The 18,341-nt window shown below is 37.7% G+C and overlaps 4 protein-coding genes across 10 annotated transcripts in view; 1 reads left to right on the top strand and 3 right to left on the bottom strand.

The window, feature by feature from the left end:
* LOC108624429 (putative mediator of RNA polymerase II transcription subunit 26) overlaps window positions 1-6,420 on the bottom strand; it is a 10,608-nt gene extending 4,188 nt beyond the window's left edge. Inside the window, exons 1-9 of one of the 4 annotated variants that reach the window (XM_026813136.1) lie at window positions 5,921-6,420; window positions 5,551-5,841; window positions 1,661-5,322; window positions 1,174-1,586; window positions 1,065-1,091; window positions 833-970; window positions 646-767; window positions 453-577; window positions 86-369 (exon numbers count right to left, since the gene is read on the bottom strand). In XM_026813136.1, coding sequence (XP_026668937.1) covers window positions 86-369; window positions 453-577; window positions 646-767; window positions 833-970; window positions 1,065-1,091; window positions 1,174-1,586; window positions 1,661-5,069 — 4,518 coding nt within the window. In that variant the 5' untranslated portion in view covers window positions 5,070-5,322; window positions 5,551-5,841; window positions 5,921-6,420. Of the gene's footprint in view, window positions 1-85; window positions 370-452; window positions 578-645; window positions 768-832; window positions 971-1,064; window positions 1,092-1,173; window positions 1,587-1,660; window positions 5,323-5,550 lie in introns of all 4 variants that reach the window. The other 3 variants (XM_026813135.1, XM_026813137.1, XM_018023715.2) reach the window with 3 other exon arrangements.
* A 104-nt stretch (window positions 6,421-6,524) lies between these two features.
* On the bottom strand, window positions 6,525-10,784 carry Tfb1 (transcription factor B1). 4 transcript variants are annotated; one of them, XM_018023725.2, is made up of 8 exons: window positions 10,648-10,784; window positions 9,684-9,865; window positions 9,238-9,439; window positions 9,019-9,175; window positions 8,396-8,932; window positions 8,004-8,331; window positions 7,756-7,931; window positions 6,525-7,684 (listed from the first exon to the last, which is right to left on the bottom strand). In XM_018023725.2, exons 2-8 carry the CDS (start codon window positions 9,835-9,837, stop codon window positions 7,562-7,564), a joined length of 1,677 nt encoding a protein of 558 aa, XP_017879214.1. In that variant the 5' UTR covers window positions 9,838-9,865; window positions 10,648-10,784; the 3' UTR covers window positions 6,525-7,561. The 4 variants fall into 4 exon arrangements, with proteins under 4 accessions (XP_017879214.1, XP_017879211.1, XP_026668944.1 ...); XM_018023722.2 differs by having other exon boundaries at window positions 9,684-9,862; window positions 10,648-10,739; XM_026813143.1 differs by lacking the exon at window positions 10,648-10,784 and adding an exon at window positions 10,518-10,641.
* A 270-nt stretch (window positions 10,785-11,054) lies between these two features.
* On the top strand, window positions 11,055-12,427 carry LOC108624438 (uncharacterized). The gene is made up of 5 exons (XM_018023731.2): window positions 11,055-11,293; window positions 11,389-11,570; window positions 11,645-11,832; window positions 11,906-12,158; window positions 12,220-12,427. Exons 1-5 carry the CDS (start codon window positions 11,275-11,277, stop codon window positions 12,346-12,348), a joined length of 771 nt encoding a protein of 256 aa, XP_017879220.1. The 5' UTR covers window positions 11,055-11,274; the 3' UTR covers window positions 12,349-12,427.
* Window positions 12,428-12,451: 24 nt separating this feature from the next.
* LOC108624430 (C2 domain-containing protein 3) lies at window positions 12,452-18,320 on the bottom strand. Its single transcript, XM_018023716.2, has 11 exons — window positions 18,097-18,320; window positions 17,199-18,007; window positions 17,038-17,139; window positions 16,836-16,973; window positions 16,411-16,677; window positions 16,100-16,344; window positions 15,879-16,028; window positions 15,626-15,808; window positions 14,432-15,565; window positions 14,093-14,358; window positions 12,452-14,024 (listed from the first exon to the last, which is right to left on the bottom strand). The coding sequence occupies exons 1-11, from the start codon at window positions 18,261-18,263 to the stop codon at window positions 12,773-12,775; spliced, it is 4,713 nt and encodes a 1,570-aa protein (XP_017879205.1). The 5' UTR covers window positions 18,264-18,320; the 3' UTR covers window positions 12,452-12,772.
* Window positions 18,321-18,341: the final 21 nt, after the last annotated feature.

The following is an 18,341-nucleotide window of genomic DNA, read 5'->3' on the forward strand; positions in this document are numbered from 1 at the left end:
TCTTTTTAATTATAGGAAATGCATTTTTCTAAGGTACATAAACTTTTGGGATTGACTGTATAGCCAATACATCCTTAAGTAATACCTTTTCTTGTGGTATTCTGGGATCGGGTGGAGAACCTTCTAACGTGGTTGCGTTATAAGGTTGACCGTATAACAAAACTCTGGCATGAATTTTAGGCTGCTGGCACCCGGCACAGGATTTTCCCTTGTACTCCGCGGAAGACAAGTCCTTAAGAACGTTAAGACAAGGCCAGGTTGATATTGCATTTACAACGTTCGGTCGCCATTCCGTTGTGCGGAGGAGACGTTGTTTTCTCTCTTCTGTCACTTCATCGACAGTCTTAACGTTCGATAAAAAATAATCATCTGTTGAAATAGAAGAACATGTTACACGAACTCTGTACATTTAAAACAGAGATTGCATTGTTTATTCCAGAAAAAGCATTTACCTTGTTCCTGAAATATTTCTGGGAGGAAATTCGAATCCAAAGCTTGCGATATTAACGTTTGAATGTAGACTTCGAAATTGTCTTGATACTTTTCGTTTTCTTTCATGGATTTATTAATACATTCGCTGGAAAAGGAAAAGATAGTAAGGATTTTGATTACTTATTTGACGAACAGTAACACAACGAAACGTACTTATCGTCTACGATCATTTCGTCCCTCAGAAACTCCACTACAGTTTCCATTTTACTCTGTTGCCAAAATTTAACTGGAGCTTGTTGATATATATGTCTATTTTGCGGTACCCAACCCGAGTACTGAAACATAGTCGATGAGTGTCAAACCGGAAAAGCAAATGATGGATTTTAATCTCATGTATTACCGTGGATATGTTGCGGTATAAGGTTCTCCCGTTAGATTCGAACGGCTCGTATTTTTGCAATAACGTCTTCCCATCTATTCTCCAAAGGGGTGGATATTCTTCGCCTAGATCTGTCTTCATTACGACAAATTCTCCAGACTGAAAAATATACCAATGTACAATAGTTAGGGGTTGAACTCGATAATTTGTCTGAAATTAATTGTTTAGCATAGATCACATTTGAAACCATTACCATATCATCTAATTCATCCTCAGTACGCTGCATGTAACGTACATATATATGTTACAAATATATTATCCTTGTATGCATTTAACAACTAATAATTTATTAAATTACACACCTTAAATGGTGAGATGTCTATGTCCTCATCGCTAATAGAAGCCAGGAGTTTCTCATCTATTTTGCAAGACAACTTCCCCGTAACGTTCGAAGTTTTCGACGGCGTTTCATGTTTCTTTCGACCAGACTTCTTCGAAACAACGACTACGCTGGACGAGTAGTCGTCTTCGTCTAGAATTCTTCTACTTTTCCTACTAATAACAGGTCTCCCGCGCTTCTTCTTCTTCTCCTCTTCGTCTCCGACCAATTTCACAGCAGGCGTCCACGCAGGATCGGAATCAGAATCGCCTTGCTCCTCGTCATTATCAAAGTAATCTATACCCTGTTGTCGATCTAAGAACTGTTTCACCGACGTTTTCTCTTTCGCTTTTCTTCTGGACGTTTCTCGTCTTGGTGGCAAAAGTAAAGGATCTACTGTGAAAATTATGCATAGACTCAATATTAATGTATATTCTTTTACATGAAAAATGATAATATGCGTGTAATACCTTCTTCAAACTTTTTACTTCTGCCACTCGTAATTATCGCTGCCTCCGCTGCAGCGGCCGCTGCTGCAGCCCGTCTTTTTCTATCCGTTGGTCCTCCAGGTTTAATTGGCCTTCCTTTTTTCGTTTTACCTTCCGTCTTCACGTCGGCTTCTATCGTACTTGTATTCACTACTTTCTTGTCACATTTCTTCGGGGCAAAAAGGAAATCGTCGTCGCTCGTGAAACCGTCATCGCTCGAGTCGAAATTTGGTTTCTTCCGTTCCTTCGGTAAAGGGAAGTACCTGGGATCGTTAGTGTAATCGATTACTGGCGTTTCTTTAGGTGGAGGCGGCTTCTCCGGCTGTGGCTTCACTATTTCTCCATTCATCGAACTTTCTTTAGGCTTATTCTGCTCCACGGGAATATAAGGTTTTGACCTGTTCCATGTTGCTTTCCTACCGCCACGTATCGCAGCTGGGGGCGAAGGATCCCTCTCGCCTTGCAAGAACTTCAAATAACTAGTCATGAAACCCGAACTGGGATCTTTGTTAGATGGCTTGAAATCTTTGTTCAATATGTTCGATGCTTGAACTGTCTGCTGATTCTGCTGCAGGAAGCCTAACTCTTCTTCGATATTAGGAACGATTACCTTAGGCTGATCGTCTCGTATTTCTTGATTGTAATTAGTATTTTGATTTGGTGCATTATCGCCGAAACCGACTGAAGTAATCTCGACGGAGGATTGAAATTCGTGTGGGTGATGATGGCTCGGAGGAATATGAAAGGCAGGGAAATACGGGATAGCAGGAGGTGCGTGATGATGCGGTACCATCAGGGATTGATGCTGATGCGCCGGTGTACCGACGAAATTACTTGAATGATGCAACGTCGATTGGGAACTGAACGCGCCTGACGCAGCGGGGAACATTTTGGCCGAAGGTGGAGGCAAATTCCATCTTTCAAAATCAAAGTAACCATTCTGTTGCTGCTGATTCGTGTTATGATGCGCCGGCGGCGGTATCCTACTTAAATATTCCGTCATCGTCGCTGTTCCGCTTATCTCGTTTAAAGAATTGTGCCCGCTCTTCTCTAGGCTTTTTCTTTTCTTGTTCGCAGGATCCACTTTGCGTCGTTCTTCCACTTGTTTCTGCTGTTCAGCTGGAGCAACGGAAACCGCGGTTTGCTGCTGCTGCTGCTGCTGTTGTTGTTGCTGCTGCTGCTGCTGCTGCTGCTGCTGCTGTTGTTGCTGCTGTTGCTGCTGCTGCTGCACTTGACAAGAACTCTGTTGTATAGTTTGTAAATTTTTCACTATGCTCATAGGATCTCCTCTACAGCTACTTAAATCTTGCAACGTTACTTGATTCGATTCGAAATACTGTTGCCTGTCGGGTACATTTAACACTCGTTGCACTTGTTGTTGAACTGGCAGGGTTTGAGAATTAATTTCCGTGTTCCCACCGGCGTACAGAGTAACAGAGAATTTTCTGTTCGCTTGCCGATTGTCATTCTCCCAACAAACTTGCTTCTGCGTTTGCGAGAAATCTTGCTGCTGCCTCTCGTAAGTTTTATTATCTGTGTTATAGTTCGTTTTAGTTTCAGCAGTACCCAGAGCTCTCGTTATAACTGACGAGTAAGCGACTTGTCCCTGCGATGCCGGTCGCGGTACTGTCACGTCCAAAGGTGACGGTGGCGTGACCTGTTGCTGTACGACAGCTTTATACGGTTGTGCAGCTGTGCACTGATTTCCGTTTTCTGTATGCTGTTGCAACGGCGAGGGAGAAGATATAGTGGCCATCGGGCTATTGTACATAGGGTAAGCAGGGCTTGGAACGTGCCCCAATGGACTTGCTTGCGAATGAGCTTGCAACGGACTTGGCCTTCTAGGTACGACAACGCTACAGTCAGGTCCATTCTGAGTGGATGTGTTAGACGAATAAGCAGAATCCGTAGAAGTAGCAGATTTCGATCTTCCTGAGTGATGATATTCGCTATCAGTCGTAGATCCTGTTAGATAATGCCTGTACGGTGTCTGTTGCTGCTGCTGCTGCTGCTGCTGTTGTTGGTTCAAAACATGGAACTGCTGCTGCTGCTGCTGCTGCGGCTGTTGAGAATGAGTTTGCAAGTTACTGTTCGATTGAGTCCTTTGATTATTGTTCAATTTCCCAGTGGTGTTCGCACAATTCGCAGTATTTCCGACAGTGTAATTCAAACCGCGTGAATCCATAATGGAGAAGCTGATCGGGGACGACTGAGAGTTATCATGGGATGTTTGTTCGTTTCGTTTATCAGCGTGTGTGCTTAATTCTGGATATATTTTCGTCTGTGCTTTAGTTTGTATATTCTGTTGCGACGTGGAACCTGCTTTGTTCGGTGGCGAAGCGAAGTTCCGCGTGATTTGTTTGTCCTGGACTTGCGAAGATACAGATCTGACGGACGTGTTTAAGAATATAGTCGTCGACGCAACGGATCTAGCAGGTGGTTGAGGAATCTTGTAGTCTTTGCTAGTATTATTTGGAGTCGAAACGATGCATGACTGCTGATGCTGGAGGGAAGGCTGCACTTTCCCATTCGTAGTTTGATTCCCAGAATAATTATTTGTCAATGTATCAGAATTGAACGTAGTAGGTACTTGTTGAAAGAAAGTTTGAGTGCTGTTCGCCTGAGACGTAGAAACTACTGATTTAACGTTTACTGTCGGCGATTGAGATCGTACGTTCACCGTCTTCTTACTGTCTGGGAAGTTCGACGATTTGAACTCGGCAGAGACGGGAGACGTAGTTAATTGAGGATTTAAATTATTTATAGTTTGCGTCGTGACAAAATGAGAGTTAAACGTATTTTCGTAGACGCCGGTGGCTGGTTTCGTAATCGACGGTCCTGGAGATGACGGGACGATGCTTTCGTGAGGCAAGATTCCAAACGGACTAGGTAGTTGTGCGTTACTCTGTTGTTGACTCCAGGCCAGTGCAGAAGTCGTAGGCGACGTTGCACCTTGATGCTCAAAAAATGACGGCTGGTGTGCCGTACTATAATTCTCCCTTAGCACAGGAATTTCAGGTTCAGTCGTCGTATTCTGCTTCGTTACGGACACTACTTGTGCTTGAGCAAGGGCTTGTCTATGTTGAGTAACATAGTGTGCTTGTTTCGGATTCGAATGATGAAATAAAGGCGAGAAGACGTCGTATCCCACAGGGGGTGGAGACAGGAACCCCCCAGGGTTAAAAGGAGACGGCTGTCCCGCCAGAGTTGCTGTTGTATGTGCTGCTTGTAAAAGTAACTGAGACGTCGTCGTAGAAGGAACTGCTTGATTAGCAGTTGTCAAGTGATGAGATACAAGATCGCTGCCTGTGCTCGTCGACTGAAATGTGCTGGTTCCACTGTTCGCGGCTAGACGATTATATGATGCGTACCATGGACGAACGGGATCCATTACCCAAGCTTGGCACAATAGTGCCCAGCCTGATTGATCCACGTACCGCAGGCTCTTATATATAGAAATACGTTGCACATATAGTTTGTGGTATTCATAACATGATTTGTCAAAACTTTTCTATGTCCATACCTCTTATACACAAATAAAAAAGAAAACTACTGGAAACTTATTTTCACTGTACACATAGTTCGTAAAATTTCATCCAGTAATTAGGGCTGACGATATGATATAGTGGCTCTTCCATCTTAGCCTGTAAAAATTAATAACTTATAGGATTCACTTCGTAATTAGCCACTATTTAACTTAAATAGCAACTGGATCATATCATAACAATGGCCATGCATACCATCAAACTTTCCATTATCAATTTTACTTATTTTGTACGAATTGTTGTTTAAATAAAAACGGAAATTAATGCAACGATACTGTATAGAACGTCACACGAGTATATCTACGAATTGATAAGGAAAACACTCACGTTTCTCGTGAATTCCTTGGTACACTACAGAATTCAATGTGTAGCACAGGAATAACAAGAGAATCCATGCGCCTCGATGCACGGTATTGCACAACTCACGCTCGTTGCAAATTTTACAAACGGTGATGAATTTTAACTCACAGCTAATAATAAATGTGCGCCTTTTTTAGAGAATCGAAAAGAATCAAGTATAGCGTCTTTTCATATCCTATTGTATGTGCACAGGATCCTTAAATGTTCCTCATGTATATAGCAGCTCATCTTCGGGGATAATGAAATCGCTGCTGGATTCTTTATCACGAAAAAAACGAGTCAAGTAGATGAATTTACTTTTAATAATAAACGACCATATGTGTTGGCTATCAATTACATTCGCCGGTGTGTAAGGTGTAAACGTCTCGCGGAATAACACAGTAAATATGGCTACAGAAACTTGGCCCAGTGCACGGCGCACGATCGGCTGCCACCGTGATCATGTTCACATGATTTAGATGTCCGAGGGAGAGCGTGCATTCCGGATATACCAGGGATCCCGTATTTGTGTGGACACCGCGGCGAATTAACTTCGCACGGGCACGATTATCGCGGGGAATCGAACAATATTACCCCGCAGCTCCCATTATAGGCCACCATTTTGAACGTAATCAACAATAAACCGTGACATCTACCGACCGCACATCAGAGGAGGCAGTCGGCAAGCGGGACTTTTCAAGAGAATCAAGGGCGAATATTTTTCTTTCACTGTACATCCTCGCAATACATACGTGGATATTCCGTACACTTAATTTCACTTGTAAAACTATTTCTTTGCAATGTTGTTCGGTGTTACACAGATTTTACAGTTTAATCTTACGACAAAGTAGTACTTGATTTTAAACAGGAGCCAGGAACTTATCTTCTCGAGATACATACTGTGCATTACAACCTGTTGATTACTTGAGAAACTTGTCAAATAAATGTTAATCAAATACTGGTAGTCACAATAATAACATTTATTGTAATGATAATGTAAGAATATATTTATAATCGATATTATTATAATGATCGTGGCGCAATTTACGAACGCCGTACGATAGCAGAGTTTTCTCATTAATTGAATTAGGTATCACCCACCTGAATAACTGCCAAATTATTGCTACTAGGAAAAGTGAGCAGGCAGTTCATAGAATTTCGTGCTCGCAAATAATTGCCTTACTCACTAATGTAAAAAAAAAAGAAATAGGATTCAACAATTAAGACACTTGGTTGAGTATATCGCAGATATCGTAGAAAGTATACTGATGCCACTGCGTGATGATAGTTAATCAATGAAAATATAACGTGGTATTACGTATAGAACATCGTTCTTATTATTATTACACTGTAATTAAACATTTAACGTACTGGCTTATGTACAGACCATTGAAAAATAAATAGCATTGAAACTCAATAAAGCCTGATAAGATACAGTGGCGGTATCACAGCTACTTTGATATCGTACAATATATAGACATTTCTCTTTACGCACGATTCGTCTATGCATTTCATAAATTTTAGACGTCCCACATGCAATCACAACTTTCTCTTTTTGAAAATTTATAAATACTAACTTTATCCTATACGTAATAATAATTTCCTTTTTCATAATTACGAAATTACACCCCCCGCTTCGATTTTCTCTCTTAATTTCAACATGATTATCAACAACTGACCGATATTAAGTCGTACAATGTGACACACAATTTATGGAAATTAAATAAATAAACTATATACTAAATATAATGAAATGAAGTAGTTTTTACAAATGAACTCAAGTAATAGATTTATGAGAATTTTAAAGTTAAGAAATAAATAAACATGTGGCAGCATAGGATGCATGACACGAATCAGCTTTGGTTTTTATGAAATACACCCATATTAATCCCTAATTTACGGTAACATTGTAAAATGCAATATGTATAGGATCACCAATATTGCTCTGCTCTTTATTCACATTGATTCTGTTTCAATTGTACGACAACTTATTCAGTGGCTACCTCATTTGCATCTTTCGTTGCTGCCAGACTGCGAATTTCCTATATGCTGTGTTTAACAATTGATTTAAATGACTCGTCAAGTGTTGACTAACAGCAGAGAACTCTCGTTGAACACGATCCTAGAAAAATAAGCTTATCTAAAAAGAGTGACACGGACGGACGTATGAAAAATGTATAGAATTTGTTTTACTTCGAAAGGTTTAAGTTTGGCAGAATGAAATCTGCGTAACGCTTCGTGCATCCTCACAGCTTTCTCCTCGAGCTGCGGAGTTGTCGGTGGAAAGCTTCGCCAGAAATGCCTTAAAAGTTCGCACGTACAGACATATACGTTTCGTAATTCTTTTTCTAAATCCTTTGGTATTAATTCTGTAACAGACAATAATCTATCTGTCGTGACTGTTGTACTGCTCCAGTTCAGAATTAATTATATCCACTTACGTCCAAGACTCTCCTCTCTAAAGCCTTTCATTAGAGAACCACCAGGAGTCAATTCTCCTAGAGCTGAGACTGCCGCAGCCGGACTAACTAATGACGTTGCTAATTGCCTCGGTATACTGCTTCCCGTCAGCCAACCGCTAGCTTCTTTTTTTAACTGATTTACCGTCATAAAAAGTTCTTCAGACGTCGGTTCAGTACTGCCATATCCTGGCACTGGACCGTGTAAATACCTGTCTATATGAGTTAAATTTAACGGTGCACTATTAATCGTGTTCGTGTCCTGAGTAGTATCAAGATCATCATAAATTAGTTTCTCTTGTATTCTAAGCTGGAAATAAACAGACATATGTAATACTATTGAACGTCTCACGGTTGAAATGATGCAGACTTACTTTTTTAGTCTTTGGTCGTTCGTCTAAATTACTGGGTGCTGTAGGTTTACTCGCCGACGGCGTTGATCCATTTAATTGCGGCTGAACGGATTGCGTGGACTGTTTGGCAGTGCTAGCCTTTAAGACCATGATGCTGTGCTGATTGAATCTTTTAATCATACTCTGATGTACAATGTTTCCCGAAAGTTTGTCCGATTTATTGGGACCGTAATGTTCGTCTACGGTTTTATCTTCAAAAGAAGTTAAATCCACCAGCGGATCGTTGATACCCGACTGAATATCCTTTTTAAGTTCTTGATCGTCTATTTTGGCACATTCGGTAAAAAGGTCCTTGGTCCCTGCATTGATACGATCCCGATGAAAGTAATGCGACTGAAAGAACTTTGTCCAGAAATCGGATTCCGACATTTTGTGAGGCACATTCTCTTGATGTTTTCTCTTTACTGCCGGATAGGTCTTGAAGATACACTCTATTACATCAACGGTTAAATTATATTTCAATCCATTGCAACCGTCGGTTTGCGGTTTTATATCGGCCTGTAAACAGCAGATATTCAACAGTTATTACAATTTTACAAACAATGTTACAATTAGAATGGACTTTAATGAACATAGCTTCTTACCAAGAAAGCACTATTTACACCTATTTCTTGTCTTTGACTCTTTTTAGCTTGTGTATATTCTGCAGCATGCTGCGTCCAAAATTCTTCAGATGAAATTACTTGCGTAATAACTAAATCTCTGTACAACTGAAGTAGCGCAGGATTTTCTTGAAGCATCCTGTTAACCATTGTTACTTTGTTCTTATAGTGTTCGATAACGGGTCAAATAAATTATCTCACCTATTTTTCTCTTCCAGTTCTTTGTTCACTTTCCTTTTAAATTTCGGTAATAACTGTTGAAGTAAGTCTTTCACGTCGTCACGATCTTTAATCTGTGCCTCTTGACCATTTCTATTTACAAAATGAAATGTAGATGATGAACCATCGTGTAGAACGACTTGTAACTGTATTTTTGATTTTCCTTCTGGCGATATCTTCTGCACTATAGTAGAAAATATAGTAAAACGCATTAAAGCTTTGAAAGAATGATTTCTACTTGTAAAATCTCTTAATCAATATCAATGAGAAATTCAATTTATACATTTAATATTGATAGACATAGAACGAATGATCGAAGCATTGTTATATTGAAAACCAAAATAATACAGTAAATTTATAGTAAAATGATTTTCCTTTAACAATCCGTTTATTAAACATTAATTTAATCATTATACAAGTATTCTTACATTTAATGTCAGCATATTTGTGACTGACGGACACTGTGTCTCTATGATCAAGCATCCAAGCTATTCTTTCATTCATGACATACAAAGTTCCATCTCCCTTTTTATAACGCACTTGTCCTACTTGCATAAGAACATCTTCTGAAGATGTAGTCATGGTGGATGTAATATATAAAATAATTCTTCTAAAAATAATAAATACAATCATACAAAATACATCAAAGTGTAAGTATATCATATTTAAGATAGAGTACAACATAAAATGATCAATTCTCTGGTACAATAACATGCCAATTTGGTATCACCTCTATAAATGTTTAGACAGATATTGTTATGTCTAATCGTTAATAAAAAAAATTTGACAAGTATATCAAAATTTGAAAAAGACATCCATAAGCTGAATGTTCAGAGGATTTAACAAAATTCAATTAAAATCGAACTGCGTTCAATAATTATTAATATATTTAGAAAAAGGACTGTATCATCGTTGTAGCAAATATTTGTAAATGATTACAATACCAGAACTCTGTATTTTAGGAAGCACCATACTTGTTCTAAAGATTTCTAATTCAGCAGGTTCTTACAATTACTTCATATGAGGCGATAAATATAAAAATTTGATAGATTTAGTAACATGGGAGAATTACGATTTGTTTGTCACTGTGCGTCCTTGAATGCCACATTACAACATAATGATTTTAAGCAAAAGGTCCACCGAGAAAATCTGACAGTACAGATTTTTATTGAATTATAAAACAATTTCGAAAAAGTAGAGTTCGAGGAATCTACTGAAATACTAATAATACATTGTGAACTAAACACTGGTGTGATATGTACCCGTGACTCACTTTTTGGTTCATTAATTATTGTTATCAGCGCGAAAAACAGTTTTTGTTTAGTTCAAGGCACGGAATGCGTGTTTTTCGATCGTATGGATAAAAAATCTAACTATAATAAGTCGATTTACCGGTGGTAAAGTGCGAAAAACCGTGGAACAATGTAGAAGCCCGTTGGGCGGCACGGCCATGTGCAGAAACACACATCAGTGGGCGCATCGCGAAGCAAAGACCAGCAGAGACGGCTGCGAACGAACCGTCGCCGGTACGAACAGCACCATCGACCTGCTGTGAGACTACCGCACTCTGTTATTCGACTTAACTTCCGTACTATTTCCTCTTCTTAAAATATTCTTTTACTATTTTCTCCGATCTTTACGTATCCCTTAAGTCTGCTCGAACGCGACATTTATTTCCATCGGTTCCCAATTATTCCTACAATTTTCAGCAATGAATAATGAGAATTTTTTTTAGAGAAAGTCTTGAATTTGACTCTAACACCGTGGCTTTATTATATATATCTAACGATACGATGTAAGCATGCGTAGTCTGCTTGACGAGGGCGCTGAATCAGTACATCCTGAGACGCAAATTGACAAAATATGCAGTATTTGATAATTAAAAAAGAAACTATTATTTTTATTGTTTGATCAATAAACAGGGCGCATATCATTTATTATAGTGCTCTCATTAATTTACGAATGTAACATTGATGTATTTTATATACAATAAATTTACAGTTCTTGCATTTTGTAATAATGCCGACTAGCCAGGAAGGTATGTTTATTATCAATATTCCACGTTATTCGTAATTAAAGAGTATAGTGAATCATTTTATTGCATGAATAAAAGTTTTGATCTGACACAAATAGGTTTCAAGTATGTTATACAAAAGCAAGAGCAGCAAAAGATATGCTTCGGGTCAGGGTGTCCTAGAGACACTACCAAAAAGGGCATGAGTCCATTTATGAGATCTTATACTTTAGAGGATCATCCAAATATAGCACCAAATTCATACGATGTTTTGCAGTCGTTTAAAGCAATTAAGTCTAAGGTACAATTAAATGTTCCCAACGTATAATATGTTAATTGTTTGATTAGAAGTTATAAGCTGATAGTTTCCTTCAGCCCTGTTCACGTAGCATTAGCAAAAAGGGTTACAGTGGCATTGCCAGATTTAGTAAACCAATTTTATCGAAAGACGATTACCCATCACCATGCGATTATGATACCTTCCCTAAACAAGTACATAAATCGAAGTATCCATTTGATTCAAATACCAAAAGGCGGACATTCGTTTTCAATAAGAATCCAGGGTATTAATAACATTTTATCTCTAATTACAACACTAATTGCATTCTTTACATATAAACGTTCACTTTAACATAGACCCGGGATGTATGTTGTTATTAAGAGAAGAGATGCTGCGTTCGAACATAGCTTTGGTAGTAGAGTGAAAATGAAACTTGGAGTAGATTTAAAATGCTGCAGTAGGAACACAGACGTATGCAAACTGTGTGGCAGAAGGACAGTCGATGATTATTGGCATTTACGAAACGAAGTGTTCCTATGTAGGCAATGTATGGACAGAGATTATACGAAAGAAACCAAATATAAAAGAGGGGAATTAAAGAAGTTTCGTGTAAGATTCCTAGACTGATTTCAGGATAGAATATGTTTTTTTATTTATACGTTTATTTCAGAAAATACGAGACTGTTCCATTCTGCATCGTCATGAAAGTACAACTGCAAAAATATGGTTGATGCATCCTAAAGATGCTGCGCAGTGGATACGTAGGGAAGCTTATCTCTCGGCTTACTTTACTGATTAATCCTATTTATACTTATTAAAGAAACTTCATATATATATATATCTAATATGTATCAAATTTAATCCAGATTTATCTAATTTAATATCATATAAATCTTGCTTTATTTATATACACAAAAATTATATAAAAAATAGTTAAATTATGTATATTCATATGAAGTAGATGTTTTAAACAATTAGTAATGTGCATTATACGACGATATACATTATTAATATGTATATACGTTAGCAGTCTGCAAAATAGCAGCGTGTATATACCTTAAGCATTAAATAAAACTAATCACGTAAATCGCGTGTATTATAAACTGACAAACCGCGTATAAACTTTAAATCATCAATTTACATGCATTTATCTCTGCTTATGTATGTGTATATTTGTAGTTTATAATAGTAATTGTTGGTAAAGAAACTGGTGTTACTCCAGATTAATTGTAATTACCTGACGATGAATGTTGGGTTTCATCATCTTCTTGCCGTGTAACTAATATGCCTTGCCTTGTATCTTCAACAGGATTACCGCCATCGGGAGCTTGTCTTGAAAATGCAAGGACTGACGTTTCAGAAGACTCACAATTTTCAAGTATCTCAGAATCAATCGATTTCTCCATTGACTTATCACCCGATATCGTTGTAGTCGACTCAGTACTGTTACTAGCCAACAAATCGTTACAACTGGATTTGTGGAGAATAGTAAAGTCAATGCTATCGTTAATATTTTCTGGTACTCCGGATGGCGTCATTCTACAAACTTTAGCATTTTCTGGAGGACTCTCCAATGAACTATAAGTTTTGTTTAGTTTGTCATTTATCGAGGTATTGAACACTTTAGTGTATCGATTATCCAATTGTTCTACGGTTTCTTCTTCTGGCGATCTATCCATGTTATATAGATACGGATAAAAAAGCGGGCTGAAGATGTTATTCAAATCCATGTGACGGACGTTCGAAGTTAAAAGATATGTCGTTAACTCATCGCATTTGGACGTGCTGTTATTCTCTTCGGCAATCAACTCGTCACGAATTACCATCGACATTTTATTACAAGTTCTCGTCTGTAACTCGGATGATTTCTTATCTTCAATCTCTCTGCTACTCGTATAATTCACAAGTAGATCTTTCGAGGTTTTCGCAACTCGCTCGTACGTATCATCCGTTTGAGTAGGCACTATCTTCAATTCTTCATTACATCTGTCACTGTCTAGCATGTTGCCATTAGATGATGTCGGTAAACTGGGTGAAGTTCTTCTTATAGGCCTGACAGTAGACGACCGCGATTTTGTGGGAAGATTTAAAGACAGTTTATCAAGTAAGTAATTTATGTGAGTTTTCGCTCCTCGTTCTGGGTAGTCAGTAATATTGTTGTCAAACATTTTAAAGTTCTGCATTGGATGTTCACTTGGCCGTTGTACTTTGCGGCCAACTGGTTTATCGCAGTTGACATTAGTGTGCGGCAAATTACTTTCAGTTGATACACTTTCATTCTGTTTAGACTCCGTAATAATTTTACAATCTGTTGTGGGAACATCCGTCGGAGTAACAACTTTATAATCAGTGTTCTCGATATCACTGTTCGGTTCAAATTCATTTTCCAAGTCATCCTCAAAAGCGGTACTTGTGACATCGCGTAATCTGGATTCAAGACGCTTTGTTATTTCATCTAATTCCGTCAGTTTTTGTCTGTAACAAACAGAAATATCTGTAATACAAATATCCTATATCGAAGTAAAGGCTTAATTTCAACGTACTTCAGAGACAAGGATAAGAACGACATGGACACATCTTCAAAACCAATGTTCGATTGGCTTTCGCTATGTACTGATTTCTCTTCTTCCTGTGTAGTTATCGACGGAGTACAATTCATATTATTTCTTCTTATATTGCTACACTGCATCTCATAAGCATACGGAGTCCAGTTTAATTGTGGCATGGAACTTGTCGGTAGTTGAACTGTATTTAACATGGATCCAGGCTTTCCAAACAATGATAGATTGTCCAATGGAGTAATACATACCTAAAATAATCGATGATATATAAATATGAACTCTACTGGATACAAAATATTCTGGAAGACAAAATATTCGTACCTTGATCTGGCCATTGCATTTTCCAGTAAAGTCCATTATATGAAACCACCCAGATACTTGAGGGAATCCATTAAGTAAAACAGAAAGATCAATGGCAGAGAATCCTATAACTACATCTCTGTCTGAACTTGTTTGCATACTGGTATCTGGCTCTATTATACGCCAAATTTTGACGATCAATCTTTTCTCATCATGTACAAGCAGATCTGTTGATAATTCCGTTTCGCATTTCCAATTCCATTTAGGATTGCAACTATGTGGATAAATGTTAGTAATCGTGTAAGAATTCGGCTGTCTCGTATAATCATTTTTATTGGTCTGGAACGATGCATATGTGGTCGGTTCAACAGTTTCGTTAAGTTTTTCTACTTTCGGCAAGTGCAATGCGCATTCAATCTCCACGATGGCTCTAAACATTGTTTGGTCGCTGGTAACATTCTCTGAATCGCTTTCCGTACGCGTCGTAGTTGGTAACTCGGATGTTGCGTTGCTGTGACCAGTATTAGGCTGATCAATCTCTTCATTGTATTCAGCACCGACGCCAACGCTTCTATATGCTTCCGTTGGTAAGTGATAATTATGTCTTACGCTGTTATTATCACTGTCATCGGAGCTATTGTTAAACTGTACTCTATTCATACATGTATGTTCTTCTTCAATCATTCGCTTGTTTCCTTCGAAATAAATGTCCGTCTGTGCGGCCTGATCAATGTTGATTTTATTAATGTTTATCATCTTCGCCAAATGATCAATCGTATCGTGCAAAGTCGAGGAGCTGGTAGCTTTCTCTTGTAGTGCTCCGTTAATTTTGTACTCTCCAACAGTTGTGATATCTGTCTGGCATTCTTGAGTTCTCGAATTCGAGTAATACAATTCTCTGTCAACAGCATTGATGACAAAAGTCTGAGGACGATCTTGCGACAATGCATCTTTATTTAATTGCGAATAGTTTGCGCTATCTGGAATTTCGTTTAAATGCATTGATGTGCAAATAGTTCGCAAACCTCTTGACATTTCTAATAACGCGATTTGCTCAGCAGAGCCAAGAGCTACGAGCACGAGCAATTGACCGCAAGACCGTCCAGTCACAGGATCTACGATCGGTACCCAACCATCCACGCTTATTACCGGATACTAAAATAACGAAATATATTTTCAATGAGTAAAAGTTATTTTAATTTAAAATCTGTGTACCTTTGATAATAGCAGATGAGGAAGTACGCGTGGATCTCTGTACGCAACGTATAACTGATGTAAAGATAGTTTCGTTAATCCTAGTAGATTATCTACGTTGTTCTTTTTCGAATAAACTTCGATAATTATATAATTGTCTTTAATACGTTCTAACAAGTCGAGATCGTATATAAGAGGAACTAACTGAAATACAGAAATATAACATGGATTTATTTCAGATAATAATCGAAATATTTAAGAATTAAACGTTTACCTGTAGAAATTTATAAAATGGATTTTTCGTATTATTACAGACTTGACTTTTAGTCGTATCTTCTCTCCAAAACGCTCTACATATTAAATACGTATTTAACTCTGGTAATTCTCGTCCTTCAGCCACGTAGATCAGACCATGAAGCAAAACCTGTGCAGTTACGTTGTCTGTATTTCTATTCATTATCAATATATATTTGTAATGTAAACTAATTCCGATACCTTATCTTCCATTCTATTTTCATAATTCTTCGTATCTATATTGTTGTCATCTATAGTTCCCGTTATGAATCTTGATGTCGTAACTAAATTCCTGTCGCCTGTTAAACTGTTTACTACTTCAGTCGAAATCGATGATACATCGTTACTCGTCTTGGACTGACTTTTTGTCCTTTTATTTCTAGTTTCATTTAGTAACTGTTGCGTATCCAAAGTAGGAATGTTCTCCTTGGCAGGCTTCATATTGTCTGAAGAAATATGGCCGAGTCAAATCTTTGTGCTACGTGTAATTTGTCGACTCAAAGAATGCTTACCGATGTATTTATCAAAATGACTAGCGCCTAATTCTATAATTACATTTAGATTCCCTGTTTTTATTCCTTTATTAACAATAATTAGTTCTTGTTCTAATCTCCAGCTTTCAGTTTTTATTACATTCTCAAGACAGATAGTGGCGTTGCCTAATTCGATTAAAGATTTTCTATTAAGATGACGAACGAATACTTTGAATTTTATAGACCGTTCTGTGCAACGTTTCAACCTGGGTACGCTGTACGTACTACGGTGATTAAAATAAATCACTGTAACGAGATTCAAATTAGTTTTAATCTTAATAGTACATTATGCAACAAGGGGGTAAGGTCGTTCATTATTCCCGCGGATGGGTTTATTCCCAATCACCGAAGGGAATAGTCGACTTTAATAAAATAATGTACATTCTAAAGTAACCGAAATATACCTTGATTGACCTGCTTCTTAGACGATATTCTTACAGGTTTTTTTTCCTTCATCCATTTTTGCTCACTCTTTTTCATATAATCAAACGTCATGTTGTACTGAACAAAGTACGTTGCAGATAAAAAGGTATTGTCGTTATCTGCGAAAGAATATAATACAGTTCTCTCCTTGTAGTTTCTCTCCTTAAATATTAATATACATACTTGACATCGAAGAAGACTTTACGCGTCTGTACCCAGCAGGACTTAAACTAAACGACTCCACATTGATTTTAATATGATTGACAAAATTAAATAGCTCTGAATCTGAAATGTGTATCGAATGTTAAACCAGGTAATTACACGTTTAAGAAGTATAAACGAACCTTCTGAATTTATAGGTGATCTTCTCCCTAAACGTGTATCATCTTCCAAGGAATGCATTTTTATAGAAGGTATATTATTTGCTGTGTTCCTGTTATCACATTTGGTAGCTTTCAAACTATTAGATGTCAGATCTGACAAGCTCAATGTACACAACGATTTACTTTCATCGGACGATGTCAATTCAATATCTTCATCGTTCGAATGATCACTACTACTGAAGCCATTGTCGTTGTACGTTTCGTTCAATATAGCTCCTCTGAGTTTCTGTGCACGTGCAACAACGTGAGCGACAAGTTTATCCGTCACATCGTTATTAAATTTATTAACGGGCTCTTGGAATTCTGTTTTTCTCAACTTCAAAATAGACTTGTATGTTTTATTCTCTTCAGGTTTTTCTCTTCTATTAACGGTATATCTGTTAGTCTTCATAATGTGTTCATCAGTAAAGGCATTAATAGAAGTATTACCAATTGCTTGCTTTCTTTCGTATTTTTGTGTTTTCAATTGCATATTACTAGACTTTGTAACAAGTTCTAACTTTACATTAATGTGTATTTCGCCTATCTTATCTCCACAGTCAGTTACTATCGGTACATATCTAAAGAATGGTCTGAACTTGAAGATCTCCAACAAGTCTGTCACCCGAGATACTCCTAAAACTGTATTCGTTTCTTCGCTGACAATAGTTAATTCTAAACATTCACAGTTTTTGATATATTCCTCGAATAAACTTATGTTTGTACGAATCGCATAAGTTTCAGTTACCTCTTGTACTGGTCTTGTGACATTCTTTGTAATATCTACTGGTCTGTAAGTACATGTTGTCAATATTAAAATTCTTCTCCTCGTGTGAGATTATTTTACTTAAGATGTGTCATATGAACGCCGTATTATTACCTGAATTCGCTTTTATCAGTTTCGCCCCACCAAGATACAAAAACTTTAATCTCACCAAAGTTTCTGTTTGACCAAATAACCTCGTCTATAACGAACTTTAAATAACCGTGGACCTTGCCTTCAACCGACGGTGGTAAGGACTTTTCAAATTTCATCTTCGTACCCATTTATTTTTGGTAATATCGTTCATTGTTAGATCTTTATAATTTATTTACAGTTACCACCGGTCAGGTAAAACGAAAACG

This window comes from Ceratina calcarata, unplaced genomic scaffold (genome assembly GCF_001652005.2).
Source record: "Ceratina calcarata isolate Rehan_Ccalc_2016 unplaced genomic scaffold, ASM165200v1 scaffold310.2, whole genome shotgun sequence".
In the NCBI taxonomy this organism is placed as follows: Eukaryota; Metazoa; Arthropoda; class Insecta; order Hymenoptera; family Apidae; genus Ceratina; species Ceratina calcarata.